The sequence below is a fragment of the Chelonoidis abingdonii genome, chromosome 1 (genome assembly GCF_003597395.2).
Source record: "Chelonoidis abingdonii isolate Lonesome George chromosome 1, CheloAbing_2.0, whole genome shotgun sequence".
Taxonomy (NCBI): domain Eukaryota; kingdom Metazoa; phylum Chordata; order Testudines; family Testudinidae; genus Chelonoidis; species Chelonoidis abingdonii.
This window is the reverse complement of record NC_133769.1, coordinates 332,809,796-332,833,927: the sequence shown is the minus strand read 5'-3', so window position 1 is coordinate 332,833,927 and position 24,132 is coordinate 332,809,796. Positions and strand designations below refer to the sequence as shown.

At 44.6% G+C, this 24,132-nt stretch overlaps 1 protein-coding gene and 1 long non-coding RNA gene across 4 annotated transcripts in view; one reads left to right on the top strand and one right to left on the bottom strand.

Moving 5' to 3' along the window:
• Positions 1-975: 975 nt before the first annotated feature.
• The window catches only part of MICU2 (mitochondrial calcium uptake 2), a 270,378-nt gene continuing 247,221 nt past the window's right edge, over positions 976-24,132 (bottom strand). For all 3 annotated transcript variants that reach the window (XM_075061669.1, XM_075061670.1, XM_075061671.1), the window contains 4 exons: positions 14,176-14,347; positions 13,770-13,878; positions 2,997-3,154; positions 976-1,804 (listed from right to left, as the gene is read on the bottom strand). In XM_075061669.1, the coding sequence (XP_074917770.1) occupies positions 1,700-1,804; positions 2,997-3,154; positions 13,770-13,878; positions 14,176-14,347 (544 nt within the window). In that variant the 3' untranslated portion in view covers positions 976-1,699. The remainder of the gene's footprint in view (positions 1,805-2,996; positions 3,155-13,769; positions 13,879-14,175; positions 14,348-24,132) is intronic.
• On the top strand, positions 17,964-24,127 carry LOC116835413 (uncharacterized). The gene is made up of 3 exons (XR_004376180.2): positions 17,964-18,359; positions 20,825-20,925; positions 24,020-24,127. It is a non-coding gene; the product is annotated as an uncharacterized LOC116835413 (long non-coding RNA).

Sequence of the window (24,132 nt, the reverse complement as noted above, 5' to 3'; positions counted from 1 at the left end):
TCTGCTGGATGAGCTCTTCATGTCTATAGACAACAGGAGTACAAGTGTTATCTCTTTAACCATGCCATAGTCAGAAGTATGACAGAGTGATGCAGGATACTGGTAGCTGACAGGTGGCATTGCTGTTTTCTCCCTAGCGTCTCAGTTAGCATGCTTAGGAAATAACGCTGTTTGGGGGGCTAGGAGAGCTCCATCATTGAGCAATGGTTTCTTTAAGTATTTGTCTATTACCTAGAGTGAGTAGTGATGATCTTGATGATCTCATATTAGGGGTCCTTCGTGTTCTCCATCTCAGGGTGGTCCTGGTATCTAACTCCTCTGTAAGGCCCAGGAGCTTCCAAGCCAATGAAGAGAAGAGAAAACTATCTGGAGACTGGTGGACAGTCATGTTTAAAATGAGGGCAGGTATTTGCTCACAGCCTGCCTTTTCTGAGACATGCTCACAAGACAGGCTGGGAAGTCTTAGTACAACAAAGGCAGACATTTTGGAAGGCTAAACTTTCTACTCTGGTTGGGACAAATTAGGAAATGGGGTGAGAAGCCCAGAGCCTTTATAAACAGGACTACTTTCCAGCCTTCAGTAGATTGGGCAGGAAGGCTAATTTTGTCTCAGAGCCAAAGGAAACATCCGAAAATATATTACACATACACATTAACCTGTTCCTTCTGTCACTATTTAAGGCCTTGTATCTCATTATATGCTGTTTGTATTCTGGGGTAACGAATACTTCAATTTTTATTTATCTCTGTACTTACATTACGCTGCCTTGGTAACCTTGGGCTCCTGAGATAATGTAGGCTCACTATGACACCTTCGTTAAGATTAAAAAACCAGTTAGAAATAATTGTAGGACACAGATGGACAAAAGTAGTGTTCAGTTTGTTAAACACTGAACCACCAAGTTATGACTAAAGTGAGATGATTAAGACGACTGCAAGCAATATTGAGCACAATCTTAAAAAATGACAAAGGTCTTTACTTCAATCTTCTAATTTATTCTGTTTGTTGAGGAGGTCTTGAGCCTACTAACTTTCACAAAGAGTTTACAATTTTCAAAGCCTCTGTAAACAGTCTTAAATTTTCAGTTTTGATTGAGATATGTTAATTCTATTACCAAGACAGCAAACAAAAATACATTCATATGGATTACGGGCAGTTCATAATAGTGATGACACACAAAACAATACAGTCAAGCTTTCCTTTTTGATACCAAAATCTTGCATCTCCTAGGGATTGTGCAGGTAGTCTGTGCCTTCGTAACCTCTAATTCCTATAAAGGAAACGTGGTAGGTACATTTTGGGTTGGACTATATTGCTGTATTACTGACCTTCCATTCTCAGGTTGTAAATGCTATTTCTGCAGCACACTCAGCAAGTGACCAGTACTAAAATTCAGGTATCCCACATGCTAGAGAGCAGGGCCAGTCCCCACACAAGAAATCTGCTGATGTCCCTTTTTGTAAACTTTAGCATTTCCTGGAATAAGTATACTTTTCTATGGAAATTAGATGTCATAACAGTTCCACAGGCAAACCTGATTACACTGATAAATATTGTAAAATTATTGTATCAGAAATTGGATTCATTAAATATTTAAGTTGCATAAAAATTTACACATGATTTAGCCAGCATACAAACAAAAATACATGAAAACCCCAACCTCTGATATTTATAGTAATAAAAGAACAAGTAACTTATTTAGAAAGGGCTTTTCCCAGTTTGCTTCCAGACTTCTTTTGCTCCTTTAATGCTTTCTCTTTTCACACATTTCCAGTATCCTTGTACCCCTTGCTGTTGTGGTACCTGTTATCAACAATAACAACAAAGTTACATAGTTTTGTTCCATCTTTACATATAAAATACCTTCCCTATATTATGGTTGTTCAACACACAAAAGCATAGCAGTATCATAGTGCTACTCTTCCACAGTTCGTATGGATAATACTGCGTATCAGAATTAGCACAACATTGCATCCACACCAGCCAATCTGCATTCAGGATTCCTCAATATGCTGAAATCCTCTTATTTTGCTGTACAGCCTATGTTTCTCAGACAGGTGGACAGCTAATCTTGATTGGCTGGTGAAGGTCTTTTCTCTCTCGGTGGAAAATTTCATTATAATTAGTATTAGGCCCAAACTGCAGTTCCAGTCTGGATTCAAACTTTTCCATTGATCAGGGAGTTCAGATCTGGCATACTGGTTCATGTTTAGCTTTAACTATAACAGTTATATAAACTATAAATATATATATAGAAAGAATTAAAATAAATGCTGAACAAGTTTACATTCCCCAAATAAAACAAAAATACCATCGAGAGGCCAGTTTAACAAATATCTGCTCTTCCTCTCATTATGGATGTTCTCTTATATACCACCAATGAGCTAATACTTATCCTATAAGAGATACTCCAGTTAGAATGATAAATTCAGATTATAGACCCTAATAAGAGAAATCAATTTGCTGCATAAAATGCCGATGTATCCCAGGATGTTAACCTGGGGGGAATGATATGAAAGAGGAAGCATACTCAGCAAGACTGGTATGCAGGTACACTTATTACAAACTCAGTGGGAGTTTCTTCTCTGAGATGCCTGCTTCAAAGAGTTCCTCAGTTCATGTCAGAAAGACATTCTCAGACACTGAATTCCAGATCCTTCAGAAGCATCTGAATGTTTAGGAGCAATGTGCATGCAAGGTAATAGGCTAGTTTTTCTTCAGTAATTATTAGTAGTAGGAATGATCAGTTTTTAATGTTTTTTCCCTATCAACTAGTTTTGCCTTCACTTCTACAAATGTTAACACAGTAGAATTAAAAATTCCCAATGCTACACACATGCGTCTGATGAAGTGGGTATTCACCCACGAAAGGTTATGCTCCAATACATCTGTTAGTCTTTAAGGTGCCACAGGACTCTTTGCTAATATTTTTTGTGTAATTTAAAGGCAGTTAAATACTTTCATTGCAGATTTTAGACAACTCTAGTTTTGTTACCCTTAAGCCTCGATGCATCCTGTTCTGTAATACTCCCAGAAACTCTCCGTGGCTGAGGCAATTATCTCCATCTAAATCAAAGATCTTGAAGACTGTGTCCAAAACGTTGTCTGAGAGCTCCTGTCCCGTTGCCACTTTCACAGCTCTCTTGAACTCAGCTAGTAAAAACATAATGTTAATGTTAATTACACAATGTGTAATAACACATTACAGAGACATGAAGAAAAACTAAACACATGTAAATAGTGGGATTCTGTACCAATTTATGTTGTCTTCTGGGTATCCTAACCTATGGTATTTGGGATGTGTGAACTCGTAACTTATAATAGAAGACCTCAATCCATATGCTCTTGAGTTTGCTTTGTATTTCAGTGCAATCTTTGCAGCTTGTATTAAGAGTTTTTAAAATAAATGATTTCTTCTGAAGCAACAAGAACAAATGGTAATCATTAATATTTGCTGAAAATAGCTGCACATTAAAAGAATTAACTACTTTTGGTTTACACCCGTATATGTAGATTGCAAGGACTTAACCCACAAAGGTCTTATAAAAATACTAACATTTTATTTGGAATCAGTCTAATGCTAAATAATTCCATATTAAAATCTTTGTCTATAAGATATTTTTTTCAAAGACACTTCACTTCAATTGACAACCCCCTCAGCTATTTTGTTGTTGTTTTTTTTTAACAGCCAGTAACTATCAGGCACTAAAAAGTGCGTTTACAGCACACAAGTTTATATGCTTTTTGAAGGAGGCTTTAGGAACTGGTCTGCCCTTTCTTAAATGAGTGGAAGAGAGGAAGTTTTAATAGAATTCATGGAAGAAGCAGCCACTATACCATTCTGGGCCTCCATTTCCCCCTCTATCTTTTACCATCCTCTTTTCACATTTTTATTGTTATTTTATGTGTATTGTGGTACTGCCTACAGATCCGAGCCAGGGCCCAGGGTCCTAAGTGCTTCAGGCTGTATACATGTAATAAAAAAAGCAGATTCTGCCCCAAAGAACTTATAGTCTTAGCACATAAGAAACAACATGCAGCTACAAAAAATATCTGGGGGGTGGGGAAGGAGGTGAGGAGGAATGTGGAAGACAGGATAAACACAGAAATGATTATGCTTAATACAATAAGCAGCAATCACAGCACACAAACTGCCTAGCTTAGGTCAAACGTTTTATAGGCATAATGGACAAGATGCGTTTTAAGGCGGGATCTGGAGAAGAATAATGACGAAATAGTAGTTTTATGTATTTTTATGGGAAACTCCTTCCATTTATAGCACACTGCTCCTACTAGGAGGGCCACATACTAAAATTGAGTCCCATCTTCACAAATTAATGCTGTTGGTAACCCTGAGATAAACCCAGCTAGTTCTAAAGCACATTAGAGGAAGGGCTACTCATGACTTAGTTCTCAGTGACACAAACAAGTTGGTTTAAGCAGTAATTTAAGTTCCGCCACTAAGGGTTTGTCAACACAAACAGTTAGTTTATGTCAAGTTGGGGTGTTAATCTACCCTGTACTGGCATGCTGCTGAGTAACTGTCCGTGTGCACCCTGCTGAAGTGCATTAATAGTTCATTAATGCACTTTGATTACTCCTATTTCAAAGAGGACTGAATCAAAGCACCTTAAACTGCTAATGCACATAAGCAGAGTCCACACAGTCAGTCCATGGCAGGCTAGCACAGGCCAGATTCACATCCCAGCTTGCTGTGGACTTCATTTTATTATAGATAAGCCCTTAGCAATATTATTATTTATTATTTGTATTACGGTAGCACATAGGAGCCCCAGTTGTGAACCAGGACTGCATTGGGTTAGATGTAGTATAAATACAGAACAGAAAGTCAGATTAACCTCCATGCACAAAGGACTGTGCCAAAAACTAAAAGAGTGTATTCATTACGCTCTGTAAGTGTAGAAAAGCCCTAAGTTGCAATAAAGAGATGTTTGTCATTCTTTGTAATGATTACAACAGTATCTCCCTTCCTCAAAAATCTAGATATTTGATTGTGAGAAAACGAACAGTTACCCACCTTTTAGTAACTTGTTATTCGAGATGTGCTGTTCATGTCCATTCAAAGTAGGTGTGTGCGGGCCGCATGCACGCCAGCTGGAAGATTTTCCCCTAGCAGCGTCCGTAGGGTTGGCTCAGGTGCCTCCCGGAGTGGCGCCGCCATGGTGCTCTATAAAGGGGCCCACTGACCCTCCACCCCGTCAATTCCTTCTTGCCGGCACTCCGACACAGGGGCAGGAGGGTGGGTGTCAGAATGGACATGAACAACACATCTCGAAGAACAACAGTTACTAAAAGGTGGGTAACCGTTTCTTCTTCTTCGACGTGGTTGTTGCATGTCCATTCAAAGTAGGTGACTCACAAGCCTAACCTTAGGAGGTGGGGTCGGAGACCACTGCTGACTGGAGTACTGCGTGACTGACGGCTGCATCATCCCTAGCCTGGTGCGTGATGGCATAGTGAGACGAGAACGTGTGATGGAGGACCACGTGGCTGCTCTACAATCTCCTGAGTCGGAACCTGATCCAGGAATGCTGCAGAGGAGCCCTGTGCCCTAGTGGAGTGGGCAGTGACTGGGGGAGAGGGTCTTTGCTATATGGTAGCATTCCTGGATGCAGGTCATGATCCACAAAGAATTCGCTGCGTGGAGACTGGGAGCCCCTTCATCCTCTCTGCCACTGCGACGAAGAGCTGGGTCAAGCGTCTGAATGGCTTGTACGCTCTATGTAAAAAGCCAAGCCCTGCGGACATCCGGAGCGTAGCCTCCGCTCTTAGCTGGAGGCATGTGGTTTCGGGTAGAATACCAGGAGAAAGATATCTTGGCCCACTGGAACTGTGAAACGACCTTGGGTAGAAAGCCGGCTGAGGTCTAAGTTGGACCTTTTCCTTGTAGAAGACTGTGTATGGGCTCAGATGTTAACGCTTGAAGCTCTGACACCCGTCGGGCCGAGTGATGGCCCCAGGAAGGCAGTCTTGTATGACAGGTACAGCAGGGAGCACGAGGCCAAAGGCTCAAAGGGAGGCCCTGAGAGGACGGAGAGGACCAGGCTCAGGTCCCAAGAAGGGGTCAGCTGACGCACATGCGGCAAGAGCCTGTCCATACCCTTGAGGAAGTGCCCAACCAGTGGGTTCTCAAACACTGAGGTACCCCCTTCTCCCGGATGAAAGGCGGATATGGCCGCCAAATGTACGCGAATGGAGGAAAGGGAGAGGCTCAGTTGTCTTAGGTGAAGCAAATAGTCAAGGACAATGGGAATTGGAACCCCCAGCGGGTCGTGACCCTGCTGACCCGACCAGATGGAGAAGCGCTTCCATTTAGCCAGGTGGGTGGCCCTAGTTGACAGTTTCCTGCTACCCAGCAGCACCTGCTTGACCTGCTGGGAACATTGCAACTCCACCGGGTTCAGCCATGGAACATCCAGGCTGTAAGGTGAAGGGACTCGAGGTTCGGATGGCGGAAGGAGCCCCGGTCCTGTATGATCAGGTCTGGGAGTAGGGGCAGCGTCAAGGGCGCCTGAACGGACTTGTGCAGGAGTGACGTGTACCAATGCTGGCGCAGCCACGCCAGAGCTATCAGGATTACCCTGGCATGATCCCTGCGAATCTTTAAAAGCACCCTGTGTATCAGGGGAATTGGGGGGAAGGCAAAGAGCAGGCCGTCTTCCCATGGCTGAAGGAAAGCATCCGACAGAGACCCCTGACTGCGGCCCAGAAGGAGCAAAACCGTCGGCACTTCCTGTTTTCCCTTGAGACAAACAGGTCTAACCGGGGAAAGCCCCAGAGCTGGAAAATTGAGCGCACCACGTCCCATCGGAGGGACCACTCACGACCCCGGAACGGCTGAAGGTGTCTGCCAAGCCGTTCTGCTCCCCCAGAAGATAGAACTCTGTCAGATGAGTGGCATTGTGGATGCAGAAATCCCACAGCGCGAGGGCTTCCCTGCAGAGGGGAGAGGAGCGTGCACTCCCTTGTTTGTTGATATAAAAGACTGCCGCTGTGTTGTCCGAAAGGACTGAAACACACCTGCCGACCAGGTGAGACCGGAAGGTCAAACACGCCAAGCGGACCGCTCTCAGCTCCCTGACACTGATATGCAACTCGAGGTCCTCCGGTGACCACAAGTCCTGCATCCTGAGGCGTCCCAGGTGCGCTCCCCAACCTCGATCTGAGGCATCTGTCACCAGGGAGAGGGAGGGCTGCGGGGCAGTAAAGGGAACACCCATGCAGATCTCCTGCGGGTTGAGCCACCACTGAAGTGAGCGTAGCACCAAGCAGGGAAAGGACACCACAGAGTTCAGGGGATCCCTGACCGGGCGATAGACTGTCGCCAACCAGGACTGCAGCAGGCGAAGCCAGAGTCTGGCGTGGACCACCACATAGGTGCATGCCGCCATGTGGCCCAACAGCCGGAGGCAAACTCGCACCATGGTAACTGGGGCACGGTGCAGTCCGAGGATGAGCTTGGAAATTGCACGGAACCTGGACTCCGGCAGATATGCTTTGGCATGTGTGGAGTCCAGAGCCACTCCTACAAACTCTGTGCGTTGCGTTGGAGACAGGGTGGATTTGGCATCGTTCAAGAGGAGGCCCAGATCAAGAAAGGTCCACCTGATGAACAGCACCTGGGTCTCTACCTGCTCCTTGGAGTGGCCCTTTATGAGCCAGTCGTCCAGGTAGGAGAATACCTGGATGCCTTGCCTGCGCAGGAAGGCCGCCACAACCGCCATGCACTTCGTGAAGACCCTGGGAGCAGCTGACAGGCCAAACAGGAGCACCATGAACTGCAGATGGGCACCGGTCACGATGAACCTGAGGTACCAGCGGTGCCGTGGAATTATGGTGATGTGGAAATAGGTGTCCTTTAAGTTGAGGGTGGCATACCAATCTCCTGGATCCAGGGAGGGAATGATCGAGGACAGGGAGACCATGCGGAACTTGAGTTTCCTCACAAACTTGTTCAGCTGCCGCAAGTCTAGGATGGGTCTCAGGCCCCCTTTTGCCTTCGGTACGAGGAAGTACCAGGAGTAGAAGCCTTTGCCCCTGTGCTCCTGCGGGACTTCCTCCACCGCCCCTGCCTCCGTGAGGGACTTCACTTCTTGAACCAGAAGTTGCTTGTGAGAAGGGTCCCTGAAGAGGGACAGGGAAGGGGGTTGGTGGGGTGGGAGGGAAGAAAACTGGATAAAATATCCCCTCTCTACCGCGAGGAGCACCCATTTGTCCAACATAATTTGGGACCAGGCACGGCAGAAGTGGGAGAGACGTGACCCAAAGGTAGGGGTGGGATGATCCAGAGTCTCGACTGGAAGGTCGCCCTCGACCGTACCATCAAATAGGGGGTCTAGGCCCAGATGGTGGTCTCGACTGGCCAGACGCCTGGCCGGAGGGGTGACGCTGGTGACGCCTCCTGCCATTTCCACCCCACCTGCGCCCCAGCTCCTGGCGGGCTTGTGGCTGGTATGGGCGAGGGGTCGCCTGTGGCCTAGTCTGCACTGAGTCACAGGGGTATGCAAGCCCAGCGAGCGAAGCGTGGCCCTCCAGTCCTTTAAACTATTCATAGATTCATAGACTCTAGGACTCGAAGGGACCTCGAGAGGTCATCGAGTCCAGTCCCCTGCCCTCATGGCAGGACCAAATACTGTCTAGACCATCCCTGATAGACATTTATCTAACCACGGACGAACCTGAGGTTCCACAGAGAAGAAGATCAAGAGTGGTGATACTGTTGCAAAAAAAGCAAACGTGATTCTGGATGCATTAACAGGTGTGTTGTAAACAAGACACGAGAAGTCATTCTTCGCTCTACTCTGCACTGTTTAGGCTCAACTGGAGTATGTGTCCAGTTCTGGCACCGCATTCAAGAAAGATGTGGAGAAATTGGAGAGGGTCCAGAGAAGAGCAACAAGAATGATTAAAGTCTTGAGAACATGACCTATGAAGGAAGGCTGAAAGAATTGGGTTTCTTTAGTTTGAAAAGAGAAGACTGAGAGAGGACATGATAGCAGTTTCAGACATCTAAAGGGTGTCATGAGGAGGAGGGAGAAAACTTTTCACCTTAGCCTCTAATGATAGAACAAGAAGCAATGGGCTTAAACTGCAGCAAGGGAGATTTAGGTTGGACATTAGGAAAAAGTTCCTAACTGTCAGGGTGGTTGGACACTGGAATAAATTGCCTAGGAGGTTGTGGAATCTCCATCTCTGGAGATATTCAAGTAGGTCAGCCTCCAACTGCCAGCTACAGCACACGGTCCTTCAAACAACCAAAACAAACAAACAGACTGACAAACACAAGCTCAGCACACAGCAAGTAACCCCCAAACACAAACACACATACACTGCAGACAGTTACTTACCCCACAGATGCTGTATTTGCTCCTCCTTCACCTGGAGAACTCCCTTGCGAAACTCCGTTAGCAGCCCCTGTTCGCTGCTAACAGAGAGATGTTTGCCCGTTTTCTCTGAAAACAGCATCTGCCCTTCGAAGGGCAGGTCTTGAATTGTCTGCTGGACCTCATAGGGCAGGCCCGAGACCTGGAGCCAGGCGCCCCGTGGCATGACGAGGTCCGTGGCCAGGGTGCGCGAGGCTGAGTCTGCCGCATCTAAGGCGGCCTGGAGGGAGGCTTGAGAGATCAGTTTGCCCTCCTCCGCTAGGGCCAAAAACTCTGATCTCGAGTCCTGGGGAAGGAGCTCCACAAACTTTGACATGGCTGAACACGTGTTGTGGCCATATCGGCTTACTATTGCCTGTTGATTGGCAATGCAGAGTTGGAGTCCCCCCGTGGAGTACACCTTCCTGCCAAAGAGCTCAAGTCTTTTTGCGTCCCTGCTCTTTGGTGTTGACCCTTGAAACGCTTGATGCTCCCGCTGGTTAGCCGCATCTACTACCAAGGAGTCGGGGGGGGAGGGTGTGTACAGGTGGTCGTGCCCTTTAGAGGGGACAAAGTAGCGCCGCTCCGTCCTCTTAGCAGTAGGGGCCAATGAAGTTGGTGTTTGCCATCGGGTGTGGGACGTATCCGCTATCGTCTTTATCAGCGGGAGGGCCACCCTGGATGGCCCTGAGGGGGCCAGGCTGTCCACTACAGGGTCCGCGTCCACCTCGATTTCCTCCACTTGGATTGCGAGGCTTTGAGCTGCTCACCGAAGCAATTGTTGGAGAATTCGAGTGTCCTCTAGGGCCGGAGCCACAGCTGTGCCCGAGACCGCCTCGTCCAGGGAGGACGACAAAGAGATTACATGGAGCGGCCCTTCGTTCGGTGCATGCGGCCCCTCCGGGTCCCTGCGGCACACGGTATTGAGGTTGCGGTGCCGGTTCCAAGTCCAAATGCGGCACCGCGGCCGGTACCGGGGTCGCTAGTGAGCGACTTGGCGTATCATGCGGTGCCGGCGTAGCCTGAACTAAAGCCGCTGCCGGTGCCACTGCCTGGTTAGGGGGTGCTGAACTTGACGATGGCACACCCCTGCCCGGCGACGGTGCTGGTGGGGGAGGCAGCTGCGCCGGGGCCACCAACTTTGAGGACACCGAAGCCGACCATGACCGAGGGGGAAACGTCTGACCTACCGACTGATGGTAGGCCCAGGGAGTCCATAATGGCCACTGCGAGGGCGGCTGCCACTGTTGCTGCCACTGCGGGTAACATTGGTGGCTCGCCCCCGACACATATCTCCTGATCCGAGACCTGCTGGAGAGATAAAAGTCCGCCTCTGAGTCTGAGGTCTCTGAGTATGAGGACCTGGGGGGAGCGGTGCCCGGTGCCGAGGCGACAGGGAGCCTCTCCTCTGGTCCGGTGCCACCTTCACAGCTCGGTGCGGGGAGGGAGGCGATAGCATGGCCAGCTTGCCTCTAGATTTTACTGGTGGCTGGACCACAGTAGGCAACTCCCCACAATGTGGGGAGGCCGGTGCCGGGAGACCCATCAAGTCTGAGGCTGCCTCGAACGCCTCCAGCGTCGATGGGGGGCATATGTCTCCACTGAGGCCCAGAGAATTAGGCTGGTCTGGACTCAACCGCCCTCTCTGTGGTGCGGGAGTCGACGGAATCGCTGGGGGCTGTAACGCAGCCTGTCCGCTTAGCCCTGGGGGCGGGATTGGCCTCGGGTCCTGGTGGGGAGACCAATCTCTCACCAGCTTCTTTTTCTTGGTGGGCACTGGTGAAGGTGAGTGGTGCCGCACCGAGGCCGACTTCCTATGACCCGACTCTGCCCGGTGCCGGGTCTTGGACAACCTGGGCTGAGCTTAAGTCCTGATTCTGGTGCCAGGGCACTCCGCACTGAGGACGACGTGCTGGGGCCCGCCTTGGCCGGTTCTGGGTCCAAGGGTGGTTGCAGGGCCGCCTCCATCAGGAGGACTCTAAGTCTTTGAGCCTTGTCCTTGAGAGTTCGCGGGCGGAAGCCTCTACAGATAGAGCACTGGTCATTTTGGTGGCTCTCTCCGAGGCACCTCAAGCACGCAGAGTGCGGGTCACTCTTGGGCATGAATTTCCCACAGTCCTCTCAGAGTTTGAACCCGGGGGACCTGGGCATGCCCCAGCGGGCAACGAAGACTGTTGGGGGGTGGAACCCCCCAACTACGAAAACTACATACAAAGAACTATCTAACTAACTATAATATAACTGAATACACAGACTAAATGGTACGGATAGGACACTGCCAGATTGCTATGCAAGAGAAGTTCCAGCTAGCCTCACTGGCGGTAAGAAGAAACTGAGGGGGTGGAGGGTCGGCGGGCCCCTTTATAGGGCGCCATGGTGGCGCCACTCCTAGGGGCGCCTGAGCTGACCCTATGGACACTGCTAGGGGAAAATCTTCCAGCTGGTGTGCACGCGGCACGCGCACACCTACTTTGAAGGGACATAAACAACCAATTGAAGAAGAATTTGCTGTTACTTACAGCAGTGGATGCATAATGCTAGGCAGACATTGGGAAAAAATGGAGACCATGAATGGGGGAAAAAAGATGAACACAGATGGATTATAGCATCTTGCTAAAAGAACAAACCATTACTGTTCCTTTATAGCCTTTGTTAACATGAACCTACTACAAAACATGCATTCCTTCATTAAAACCTTTCAATTAAATGTATTTAGATATCACTAAGTAAATTTGATACTGTGACGCATGGCCAGAAAGGGTTAAATATCCTGCAGGATAAATGACCCAAATTCAACCTTTAGGGACATACTAGTAGATAATGTTTGTGTTTTTGTGTGTTTACATCAGGGCGGGATTAAGGCAGGGGCTTTAAGGGCTGCAACCCAGGGCCCCGGCTCAAGGCGGGGGCCCACAAAAATAAATCACAGGCAAATCTCCCCAACTCTGGGCCGCTAAAAGTCCCACAGTGCAGCGGGGTGGTCAGACAGGCTGCCTGCATGCTGTGGCCCCACACTGCCTGGCTGGAGCTTGCACCTCGCACCCTCTCCTCCACCCCAACCCTCTGCCCCAGATCAGAATCCCTCTCCTGCACTCAAACTCCCTTCCAGACCTCCCCAACCCCTTGCATCTCAATACCCTGCCCCAGCCCCAGCCCCAGCCCAGGAAGAAGACTTGTATACAGGGGCCCACAAAATCTAATAGACCCAGGCCCATAGGAGAGTTAATTCGGCTCTGGGTTACATATATATTGTCAGAGGTTAACAGTGTAATTGAATAGTTCGTGTCTATGCTGTATTCTCTTAATTCAGAGATCAAAAGGAGATCTTACCATTTAAATAAACTGTAAATTTAGTGATATCACTGTATTGACTTCCTCTTTGAAGTATATAGCAAATCACCTGCAAATGGTGGAAAACAGGCAACTGCCTTATGTTAATCAGATGATGCTTAGGAAATAGATCTACTTCAGAGTCTGGATGATTGCCTATTGTTCACCTAAGGACTACAAACTGTCAAGAGAAGGCCTGGAACTGTATTAATAAAAACCTTGGGTCCTGATCCTTTTTATCTCAGATCTGCTTGATGCTTTATGCACGGGAAGCTTAAGTCCTAAGACTGAGATCTCCTGTCCCACTTGGATCACTGTGGATATGAACACTGGACTGAATCTACGGACTAATTCTAAGAAGGCTTGTAATTCCAAAGCTCACCATTTCTGCTGTGAAACTGATCTCAGAACTGTACTCATGTCTGTACGTATACTGATCTTTTAACCACTACTCACTCTTATCTTTTTAATAAATTTCAATTTAATTAATAAGAATTGGCTGTAGCATGTATTTGGGAAAGATCTGGAATATTCATTAACTTGGGAGGTAATGTGTCCAATCCTCTGGGATTGGTAGAACTTTCATATTTAACTTGGCTGTCTGGGAGGAAACTCGAAGGCTGAATTACTTTTAAGGGAACTTTGTTTTGGCTTCTGGGTAACCAATAAGATACAGAAGCTGTTTTGTGCTATCTTGGCAAATCTAAGTATTGGAATATCCACCAGCTTTGGGGATTATCTGCCCCATTCTTTGCACTTTGCCCTAATTGAGTAACCCCAGTGTGCCTCCCCGCCCCACAACCCTGGTCACAGATACTCTTAGGTGTCACTAAATAAGTTCAAACTCTTGTGGGTGATTCTATGAATACTATATTACCGCACACATCAGAATTTAGAAATCCTAATAACTTGTGGTTATAAATGCTACTATTCTTTGTGCAAGTTAAATTAATTTTTAATAAAATTTTAATACTATAGTTTTTGGAGTCAACAATGCTAATGTTTGAGATAACTTATTCACACAATCTCTATGCAGTATACTTTCTACTACTTACCCAATTTAACAGGACGATTAGCTACAGTAAACATTTGCATGGCAATAGAAAAGTCTTCTAAGTGATTTGTAAACTGGCAAAATGTCTTGAATTCATCCAAGCTGATATTCTAGAGTACAAATAATTCAAATTAGGTTTGTTAGATAATAAATCCAGAAACAAGTAGGTCTATTTCCTTAGAGTTCTAGTATTTAGATATTACTATGGTTATCACCTTTTATATTTCTATTTTCTAGTTATCAAACAATCATCATGTTTACAGATAGCAAAATTAAATCTGAAAGATTGCAAGAACTCCTCTATTTGAAAATAACCACATTTTTAGTATATACTTATCTAATTAGAAACTTTCACTTGAACTTAAAATAAGAAAGCAAAACAAAAATAATATATTCTATGTACCAACCTCTCCTGCTTGGATTCTCTCTTTCACATTTTGCCAGTAAATTTCATTGTTTTCCTCATCAGTGAAATACAATAACCATTCTGCAAAGTCCTCTTTTCTCATAAAGTTCAGACCCTTTGAAAACTGTATGAATTCCATTTCTTGCACCTCTGTTTGTAAATTTTCCATAAATCTAAATGTAAAGAAATACGGTGAAATACATAAAATAACCACAAGTTAGTACTAAACTAGATACTCAACTCAGTAGAAGAAATAGTAACATTTTAAAATCTATAACTATCCACCGACAAATATTACAATCATGTTAACTGTTTAATATATCAAAGATACAGTTCTACCTGTGCATGTAAATGTTTCAATGCTGGGTTTCAGTAATTATACCACTAGGGTGCTCTCTAAGTCTATGTACATTCATGGATGTTGCAGTCAGTATTACATTAGTGAACAACAATTAACCGGAGAAGAGAATATGCAGCAAAGTGTATATGCATATATAAAGATTATGTGAACCTTAGATGGCCAGCCAGTAACAAGATAATTTAATGCAAAAGGACTGACCTGGTAAATATAGGTTATGGACTAAAATGTGGTTTATGCAATTTAATGTTAAAAATTGAGGAATGAGAGAATTGGACAATGGCTAAAGATATTATACCAAACATTCAAGCCACAAGATTCCTGATCATGAAAAGGTGATAGAAGAAAGAAACTTTAAACCATCAATACAGGGCAGCACAGGTAATTAAAGGCCTCAGAGGTTATGAGAGGCTTGGTAAATCAGGTAAATATTCATTAGAAAATGGATTAAGAGGGAATATGATTGGCATGAAAACAGTGCTGAAAGTTACAGAAAATATGATGTCAGCTATTTGGGAAGGTGACAAGACAACAAACAAGAGCACAATCTGATGTAGGAAGGCATGAAAATTAAGGGATTTAGGAGATTATTTCCCCCCAAAAGATCCATGAAACAGGCTATAATTGGCAGCAATAGAAACTACAAATGTAGATATAAGCGTGGCTTTGAGTTTACTTATTTTGGACGAGATACTCATAGGGCGGGGGAGGGTTCATTTCTGGCCTTAAAATCTAGGAATCTGGGGAGCTGTCACACACTTAACAGAATGTCCAAATATATTTTCTTTCCTATTTTGTTCATTTTCATATTATTTCTGTTGACCACATCCCTAAGTAGTTACATTTTTGTTGGAAATATAAGATAAAAGGGCACTTGTTCCCAACAATTTGTCTCTCCCTGTGCTTTCTTCTCAATGTCCACAGGTTCTAACAAGAACTTGGTTTTATTGAGTTGCAATAACTACAGAGAGGCTGAAATAAAGTACATTTATACTAGAACAAAGTAATTACTTGGAGAATAGAGTAGCAAGGAAAGTGACTGTGCAGCAAATACTGGTAGAGGCTCCTTTGCTTATCAGTGTTTGCATGGCCTCATGGTATTTGAATTCTTTCTTGAATCTAAGGCATTTTAGTCAGTAGAGCTATCTTTAGTTCTCTAATGAGATCACTTGGACAATTAGCAGCTTGGAGCTCTGTGTTGTCTGTAGGGGGATATGTCAAGATTGCTTTTGCAACATAAGCTCTCTCTTGTATTTTCCTCCACATAATTAGTGCTGCATAAGCAAGAGGGTGCATGAATAATGCTTCATTGCTCCGGACATGCAGGTGAAAGAAAGACAGACACTGGAATGGATTTTAAGCAGTAGGCTACAACTTCGTTAACTCAACACTGTGTAGGGGTGGTATATACTCACCCCATCTCACATATCATTTAACTGGATCCAGTGTGGAGTTAGAGGTCTCCCATCATATAAGCAATAACCTGGGGTAGACCCCAGGATTCAGCTCGTTCTGAGTCCTCTAGCTCTCCCACGTTTGAAGGGGAATAGAGTATCCAAGTGGGGACCTCAGTCTGTGAAGACTTCAGGTCTCCCTTCTCCCTAGAGGCACAAGATTCACCAGCAAAAATCCTGGGTCTCATTTATCTCTGGGAGCTGACCCTTTTAGCTCTTATCTACAACTGACACGGGCTCCAAGTTGTGACAAACTACACATTCCTATAATAGCTTTTAATATTAAACCTCCAAATCCTATTCTTCTTTACCTCAGCTGTGCTTCTACAATTTGCTGTGAGGAGGGCAAAAATCCACCAGACCTCCATCAATTTTGCCCAACAGGAAAAAATTCTTTTCTTATCCCAAAACACAGGCAACCAGTCAGGTCCACAGTGTCCTGGAAATACAGCTTGCTATCTACAACTAAAGAGAGGGAGGGCAGGGTAGGCAAAGAGGCAAGGGGCTCCTGCAGCCCAGAGAAAAGTTTAAATTATTGGGGGAAGCACAGGCGCCAATCAGCTCCCACTCTACCCTCAGCCAGCCAACAGGACGCAGTGAATCTGAGCAGAAGGGGAAGTCTGGTGTTTTCAGGGAATGTGCTCCCCTCCCTCTCGCAGTGGCAGCATCCCTCCTGACCCACGGAGCTGGAGATGTGGTTGTGATACTTGGGTGTACAAATTTACTTTAATTGCAAGCTGAATTGGTAAAAAGAGAGTAAAGGTCTATGAATTGTTACAATAATTTGTTATATAAAACAATTTCTCAGGAATGGGCTCTCTCCCCTCCACCTCCCTTTGGGGACAGAGCATTCTTCCTGCAGCGGGGCCAACCATCCCCCCTGCTGAAATGGGGTGGATTATCTGTTTAGATGTAAGGAATTCAGTAACTATTGCATTTCAAGCGAGTAGGTTTACTCTTGGTGTGCTGCAGTGGGAAGATTTCATGCAGTACCAAATATTTTGCAAAGCAGCAGCTGAACAATACAATTTAAAATTCAAATATGATATTTCCCCATATTTTGAGTTACCAGTGCATGACTCATCACATCGGGTTTTTTTTTTTAATTTCTTAGTAACACTTTTTGAAAAGTATCTAGCTAGAAAGGAAATCTTGGTAGCTTGATCACATTTATATGACTAAGACACTTGATTGTGGGTGTTTTTCTATGTACCTCCTAGGTCTCTGGTTGCATTTGTTCAAAATAATGATTCACAGCTAAAGAGAGTTAAGATCCCCTAAACAGTGCTTAGTTTTAAGAAAACATCAGGAAGGGACAAAATAAAATTTAGGGGTAAAATCCTAGCTCCACTGAAATCAATGGGAGCTTTGCCATTGACTTCAGTAGGGCTAGGATTTCACCATAGGAACAGAGGGCAGGATTCTTACCTCAGATAGTCAGTGTAAATCCAGATTAATCCACTGCAGTCAAGTAAATTTCTGTTACAGTGGTGTAAAAGTAATCAGAATCAAGGGCAGAGTTTAAAAAATGTATAAGAGAAATCAATAATTTACAAGAGGGAAGGAGGCAGGGAGAAGACAGTACTTTACTTCATCTAGCCTGTTATCCATATTCTTCAAAATGTACATGTTTAAGACCAACAGCCAAATTTGTTACTAATTATTTGAGATATGGTAGCATCCAGAATCCCCAGTGAGGATTGGGACTCATTTTGCAAGGTACTTGTCGCCCACATAGAAAGATGCAGTGCCTAAAAATCCTTGGTAACTCACTTTTAAATGGAAGTGAAAGTAAAGTGAAGCCTCAAGGCTTTACAGATTCACCCACCAACCTGGGATTTTGAAATACAATACTAGCTTAGTACTTTCCTTATGGTAAACAAAGTAGCAAAAAGAAACACAAAGGAAAAATTAGGGTAAGTTTTCCTTCCTATAATTTTGTTTCTGTACTTCAGAATGTTTGTACAACACCGACATTCTAAGGCAGCACTGTCTAGCAGTTACAAGACTCCTATTTAGGAATGAAGTCTCATCTCCTGAAAAAGGACCAACTGATACAAAGGCTGCTGCCTGCTTAACCTAGCAACAAAGGTTGCCATGGACACATCACCTTGGTGTTCCACTCTGCACTGACTCCCCATAGAACACTGAGTCCAGTTTAGGAATTGCTAACATTCAAATACCTCTCTGCTTTATGGGACTGTCCTGAGGTACCAGTAAGATCACCTCTCTCTTCGCAACCTTGACCATCCACAACAGCTGAGTTCTACCAGAATCATGAAACTATCAATGAGTAAAGGGAGTCTCACGATGGCTAGACACAGAATTTTCACAGGAGCTGGACCTACACTATTGAACTCACTCCTACTGCAGGTAAGAATGATCATGGAGCTCACCAGTTTCAGAGCTAAATGTAAAACTCACTTCTTTGATTTAGCTTTTCCTCAACAAGTTCTCAGTACAACCACAGCCACTCACTCACACTTACAAACAACTCCCTAGAAACAAATCAAGCCATTCCTCCTACTGGTTGAGAAGGAAGGAAAAGAGATACATTGTTATAGTTTTCTCTATTATTAAATGCTTCGGAGGTGCTCTGGTTCTACCATGAGGAGGCCATATAAGTACCTAGATAGACAGGGTCAGACCTGAGTTCTATTCCCATTTCTGTCACTAACTCACTTTCACACTCTGGACAATTATTATGTAGCCTTTCCATGTTTTGGTTTCCTTACTTGTAAAAGAATGATAATACCTCTGCCTACAAAAATCACTTTGAAATCCTCAGAGGAAAATTCTGAACAAGTGTAAACTACCCTCATGATATAAGTACTATGATTAGCCTTTTTTGCAACTGCATCACACTGTAGACTCATATTCAGTTTGTGATCTACTGTAACACTCAGATCCTTTTCTGCAGTACAGCCGGTATTACCCAGACATTTTGTAGTTGTTCAACTGATTTTTCTTTTCTATGAGTAGTACTTTACACTTATCTTTATTGAATTTCATCTTGTTGATTTCAGACCAATTCTCCAATTTGTCAAGGTTATTTTGAATTCTAATCCTGGCCTCCAAAGTGCTACAACCCCTCCCAGATTGATGTAATCCACACATTTTATAAGCATGCCCTCCACTCCTTTATCCAAGTCTTTTAATGAAAATACTGAATGGTACAGGATTGAGGACCCTGCCTGTAAACAGGGCGAAATTTCATGAAGAAAGTACAATAGAAACCTGTTTATTGAGCTTCCATTATCCAGCTCTCTGTACACTCGAACTGGACAGCAGGGCTCGGGCTAACAGCCTGAGCCCTGCCACTCCCAGGGTGGACAGTCCAAGCCCCACCCATTCTCCGGATTAGCTTATTTTTTGATTATCCAATCTGGCCATGGTCCCAATTAAATCAGATAAACAGGATTCCACCATATTCCCTTTTATTTTTGAGAAATCTAAAGTACATGGATTATTTTATATATAACTGGTGTGACAGGTTTTAATGTGTCTTAATCAAATCTAATCATTCCTACTTTTTCTAGGTGCTGCACTGATCAGTGAAAAGACTTTCTAGCAACAACTTGGAAAATCATAAAAGCATTTACCATCATTATTTTTTCCTTTTGACAATGATCTATGTCTGTATAGCTCATCAGTCATGTCTTGTAAAAACAGCATGGCACTTTGATCAAACAGCTAACAATAGCTTCCCGTGTGAGGTAAAATGTTGTGAGAGGCCATCAGATAGAAATCACATTTTCCTTGAACAATAGGAACCCAGAAATGATGTGCTTGATTTACTAACAAATAAAATCATGTGAAAAGTGATATCTCCACACAGGTTAAAAAGACACTGATCCTTTTATTCACCTTTCTGTGTGTTAAACAAACTTCACTGTCATGTGGCAACTTAAATGGAGTGTATATGCAGTGATAAAGAGGCACATTCCACCTCTATGAAAAATAACTGCCACTGTTGAAAAATTACCTGCATTAAACCTTACACTTATCCCACAAAGCTTAAGAGCAAGATGTGGGAGTTTGATTTTGATTACAGGTCTCTATTTGTGTGGTAGGCAAAGGTCTTTAACCTACATTTTCTGAATGTACTAGGTACATAGTTTTATCAATGTCATTCCTCATTGGGTCAATGCAGGATTTTATCTAAAACATGAGGCATTCCAGTTTACACTATATATGCAAACACAACCTTTTACTGGTGGTCTCTGTCCTTTGTTTCATTAAAAGAGCCTACTGTATTTATAAAGAAGGAAGCTGCAGACATGCTAAACTTATTTTACTCATTTAGCGTTCTATTGAGTTAAGAGCTTCAAAAGAGAGAAGTTTGTTTATTTATTTGAAGACTGGTATGTGTCTCAGTCAGTGGAGTAGAAACACTTTATAGTGTTAGGAGAAATGCCACTCTCCCCTTTTTTGTTCTGGCTTTTCCTAAACCTCAACTGATTGCAATATCTTTTACTAAGTTCAGGGCTGACTGACTCTGTTGCAGCTGGACATAAATCAGACTATCCATTTTATGCTGCTACTTTTTTAGCAGATTATGAACTACTTATTACCTTTGAAGAAAATGGAACATTAGTGAAAATAATCTTGTCCCCTTTTAGCTGTGAAAGCACCTAAGTTGTTGTGACATAAAAACTTGGTGCTCAACAGTATACATGCAAATGTGGGTTCAGCAATTAGTATCAAACCAGGACATTTATATTCCACAGTAATAGAGGGTTTTAACTGGTTATTTCTTTAAAACGCAGACGCGCTAGGGACTGCTGTTACACACAAGAAGCTATGTTGATGTTTTAAGCTCAGATTATTTCTTCCAGTCACATATGCTGCTGGGCTGTCAAGTTGAGAGGGGACAAGGCAAGAGATTCTGCATTAAGATTTACGTGGGCATCTTTCTGACATCACAACATGACTATGGGTATGTCTACACTACGGGATTATTCCGATTTTACATAAACTGGTTTTGTAAAACAGATTGTATAAAGTTGAGTGCATGTGGCCACACTAAGCACATTAATTCGGCGGTGTGCATCCATGTACCGAGGCTAGCGTGGATTTCCGGAGCGTTGCGTGTGAGTAGCTATCCTGCAGCTATCCCATAGTTCCCGCAGTCTCCTCCGCCCATTGGAATTCTGGGCTGAGATCCCAATGCAAAAACAAGATGTCGTGGGTATTCTGGATAATGTCGTCACTCAATCCTTCCTCCATGAAAGCAACGGCAGACAATCATTTCGTGCCCTTTTTCCCTGGATTGCCCTGGCAGACGCCATAGGATGGCAACCATGGGCCCATTTTGCTTTGTCACTGTCACGTATGTGTACTGGATGCTGATGACAGACATGGTACTGCAGCGCTACACAGCACACAGCATTTGCCCCACAGTAGCAAAAACGGTTACCATCCGTACTGCACCATCTGCCATGCCACTGTAAATAGGCGATGAAGGACGGTTATCAGTCATTCTGTACCGTCTGCTGCTGTCATGGGTGCTCCTGGCTGGCCTCACTGAGGTCGCCGAGGCACGTGGACAAAAATGGGAATGACTCCCCTGGGTCATTCCCTTCTTTATTTTGTCTAAAAATAGAGTCAGTCCTGCTAGAATATGGGCAAGCGTACTAGAGAACCAGAGAGCACATCCGCTCCGTGGTCAGAGGCCCGAGATCCCGCAGAAATGATGAAGCTGCATACCATTCTAGGGGTGACCTTGCAACAACCGCAGCCGTTGCTTTCCCCCTCTCATACCCTCCTGCTACCGTGGCAGCGTCCCGCCCATGTGTAGAAGGTAAAAAGAATTGCAGGAATAAGAAACACGACTTTTTAGTGAGTAAAATGAGGGAAGAAGCCTCCAGCTGCTATGATGTCCCAGGCAGGACATTAAAGGTGGGGCGGGGGGAGAGTAGCCCAGCCTCACCGCTGCTTATGATAGGTCCAGGGCAGTACAAGAATCCTTTCTTTAGACATGAAAGGGGGGGGGGGGGGGCTTCATGGAGCTCAGCTCCAGTTGCTATGATGGGGACGTTACCCACCGTTGCTGTACCAATCTGCCGGAAGTGCCGGGGAGTCCATTTCCAATTTTTACCGGGGCCAGCCCCCAGGAAGGCCACTCAACGGGCTGATAATAACAATGATAGCTGGTCATATTCGTACCATCTGCCACGGGAAGGGGATTCTGGTGTCAGCACTGCAGCACCCCGTCTCCACAGCATGCAGTCAGACATAGGGTGACAATTGAAAAAAGGCAAGAACGTTTTTTCCTATTTCTTTCGGGGCGGGGAAGGGTGTAAATTACAACATACACCTTGAAACACCCGGGAAAAACAAGTGTTTGTGACCTTCAGCATTGGGAGGCTCAGCCAGAATGGCAAATATTCAGAACGTGGGGACTGTGGGATAGCTGCGAGTCCTCATACCCTTCCCTCCCTCCCTGAGAGTCCATTTGATTCTTGGCTTATCCGTACGCTTGTCACACAGCATTGTGCTGTGGACTCTGTATCATGCCTGGAGATTTTTCAATGCTTTGGTATTCAATCTTCTTAACGGTGTGCTCTAGAACAGATTGTCTCGCCCATACAGCGATGCAGATCCGGAGGGTATCTCCTGTACGGTCCATGCTGACTCTTTTTGGATTTGGACTGCATCGCCACCCGTGCTGATCAGAAGCTCCATGCTGGCAAACAGGAAATGAAATTCAAAAGTTCGCGGGGCTTTTCCTGTCTACCTGGCCAGTACATCCGGAGGTTCAGATCGCTTTCCAAAGCGGTCACAGAGTGCACTGTGGATACGGCCTGGACGCCAATACTGTTGATTTGTGCCACACTAAACTCTCATCCACATGCCACACCGATTTCAGTGCTACTCCCCTCGTTGGGGAGGAGTACAGAAATCGGTTTAAAGAGCCCTTTATATCGATATAAAGGGCTTCATTGTGTGGATGGGTGCAGGGTTAAATCGGTTTAGCGCTGCTAAATTCGGTTTAAACGCGTAATATAGACCAAGCCTATGATGTTTCAGCCCATATTGGGTATCTGTAGTGGCCACAGGTGAAGTTACAAAACTGAGAGGTGAGTCCATTACATTTTGTTGGCATTAGCAGATCAAATTATGGAGGCTCTTCACTTGACAGCCCAGGTGAGGAGTCTCCCCATTCCCCATACAAAGAAACGACTGTTTTGGCTTTGTAACACTTGCTATGACCAGTATGTCAGTCATCACGGATTAGGGGGTGCATACACATACATACATACACAATTAATAACAATGGCACATCATAGCAATAAGTAATGGCATCTCTAGTTAAATAATTACAATCCTTATTTTGTGCTAGTGCTTTATAAACAGAATGATTGACCTACATTATTCTTACAGCTTTTTTCATTAATTTCTGGCTTTCAGTATAAGAATGGTGAAGAGATTCTTTGTGACATATGAGAATAAAATATTTTGCACATGGAAAGATCTGAAGCCACACATTTCAGAGAGTAATGTTTCACTATATTCCACTGCAGTTTCAAATGGATATGTTGTTCTTCACTTCCTGTCCTAAAATTGTATACTGTGCTGAATCACTGTTAGGCAGCTGCAAGAACATTTCAATTGGTGACATGATTCCTGTATATGTAAAGTTTATAAAGCTCCTTCTAATTCTTTGGGACAAAACATACTATTTAAATGTACTATTTAAATTATTCTGGAATGTAGGGAGAGCAACTGTGGCAGTGGAAGGCAAAATTTCTCAGGGCTTGTCTACAAAGCGCCAGCAAAGAGCACTGGAGGGGGGTGATTTGGAAAGTACTGGATCATGTTATGCTCTAACTGCCTCATGTAGATCCTGCTGGTGTGCGCTAAAAGGTACCTAGTTTGTGTTAACATAGCCCTTGAAACAGAATGCAAACTAGGTATCTTTTAGAGTGTGCCTACAAGGTCTACACAGGGCAATTAGAGTGCAGCTTGTTAGCGTGCTTTACAAATCATGCTTTGCTGCACTGCGTAGAAAAGCCCTCATTTTTTTTCAGATTGATGTGCATTGGCTGATACGAGTTTGACCGAACAGGAACAAACTCATCACTACTCAAACGTGGAACTTATAAGAATGACTATTATCAATCAATGACAACTAGTATTTGTA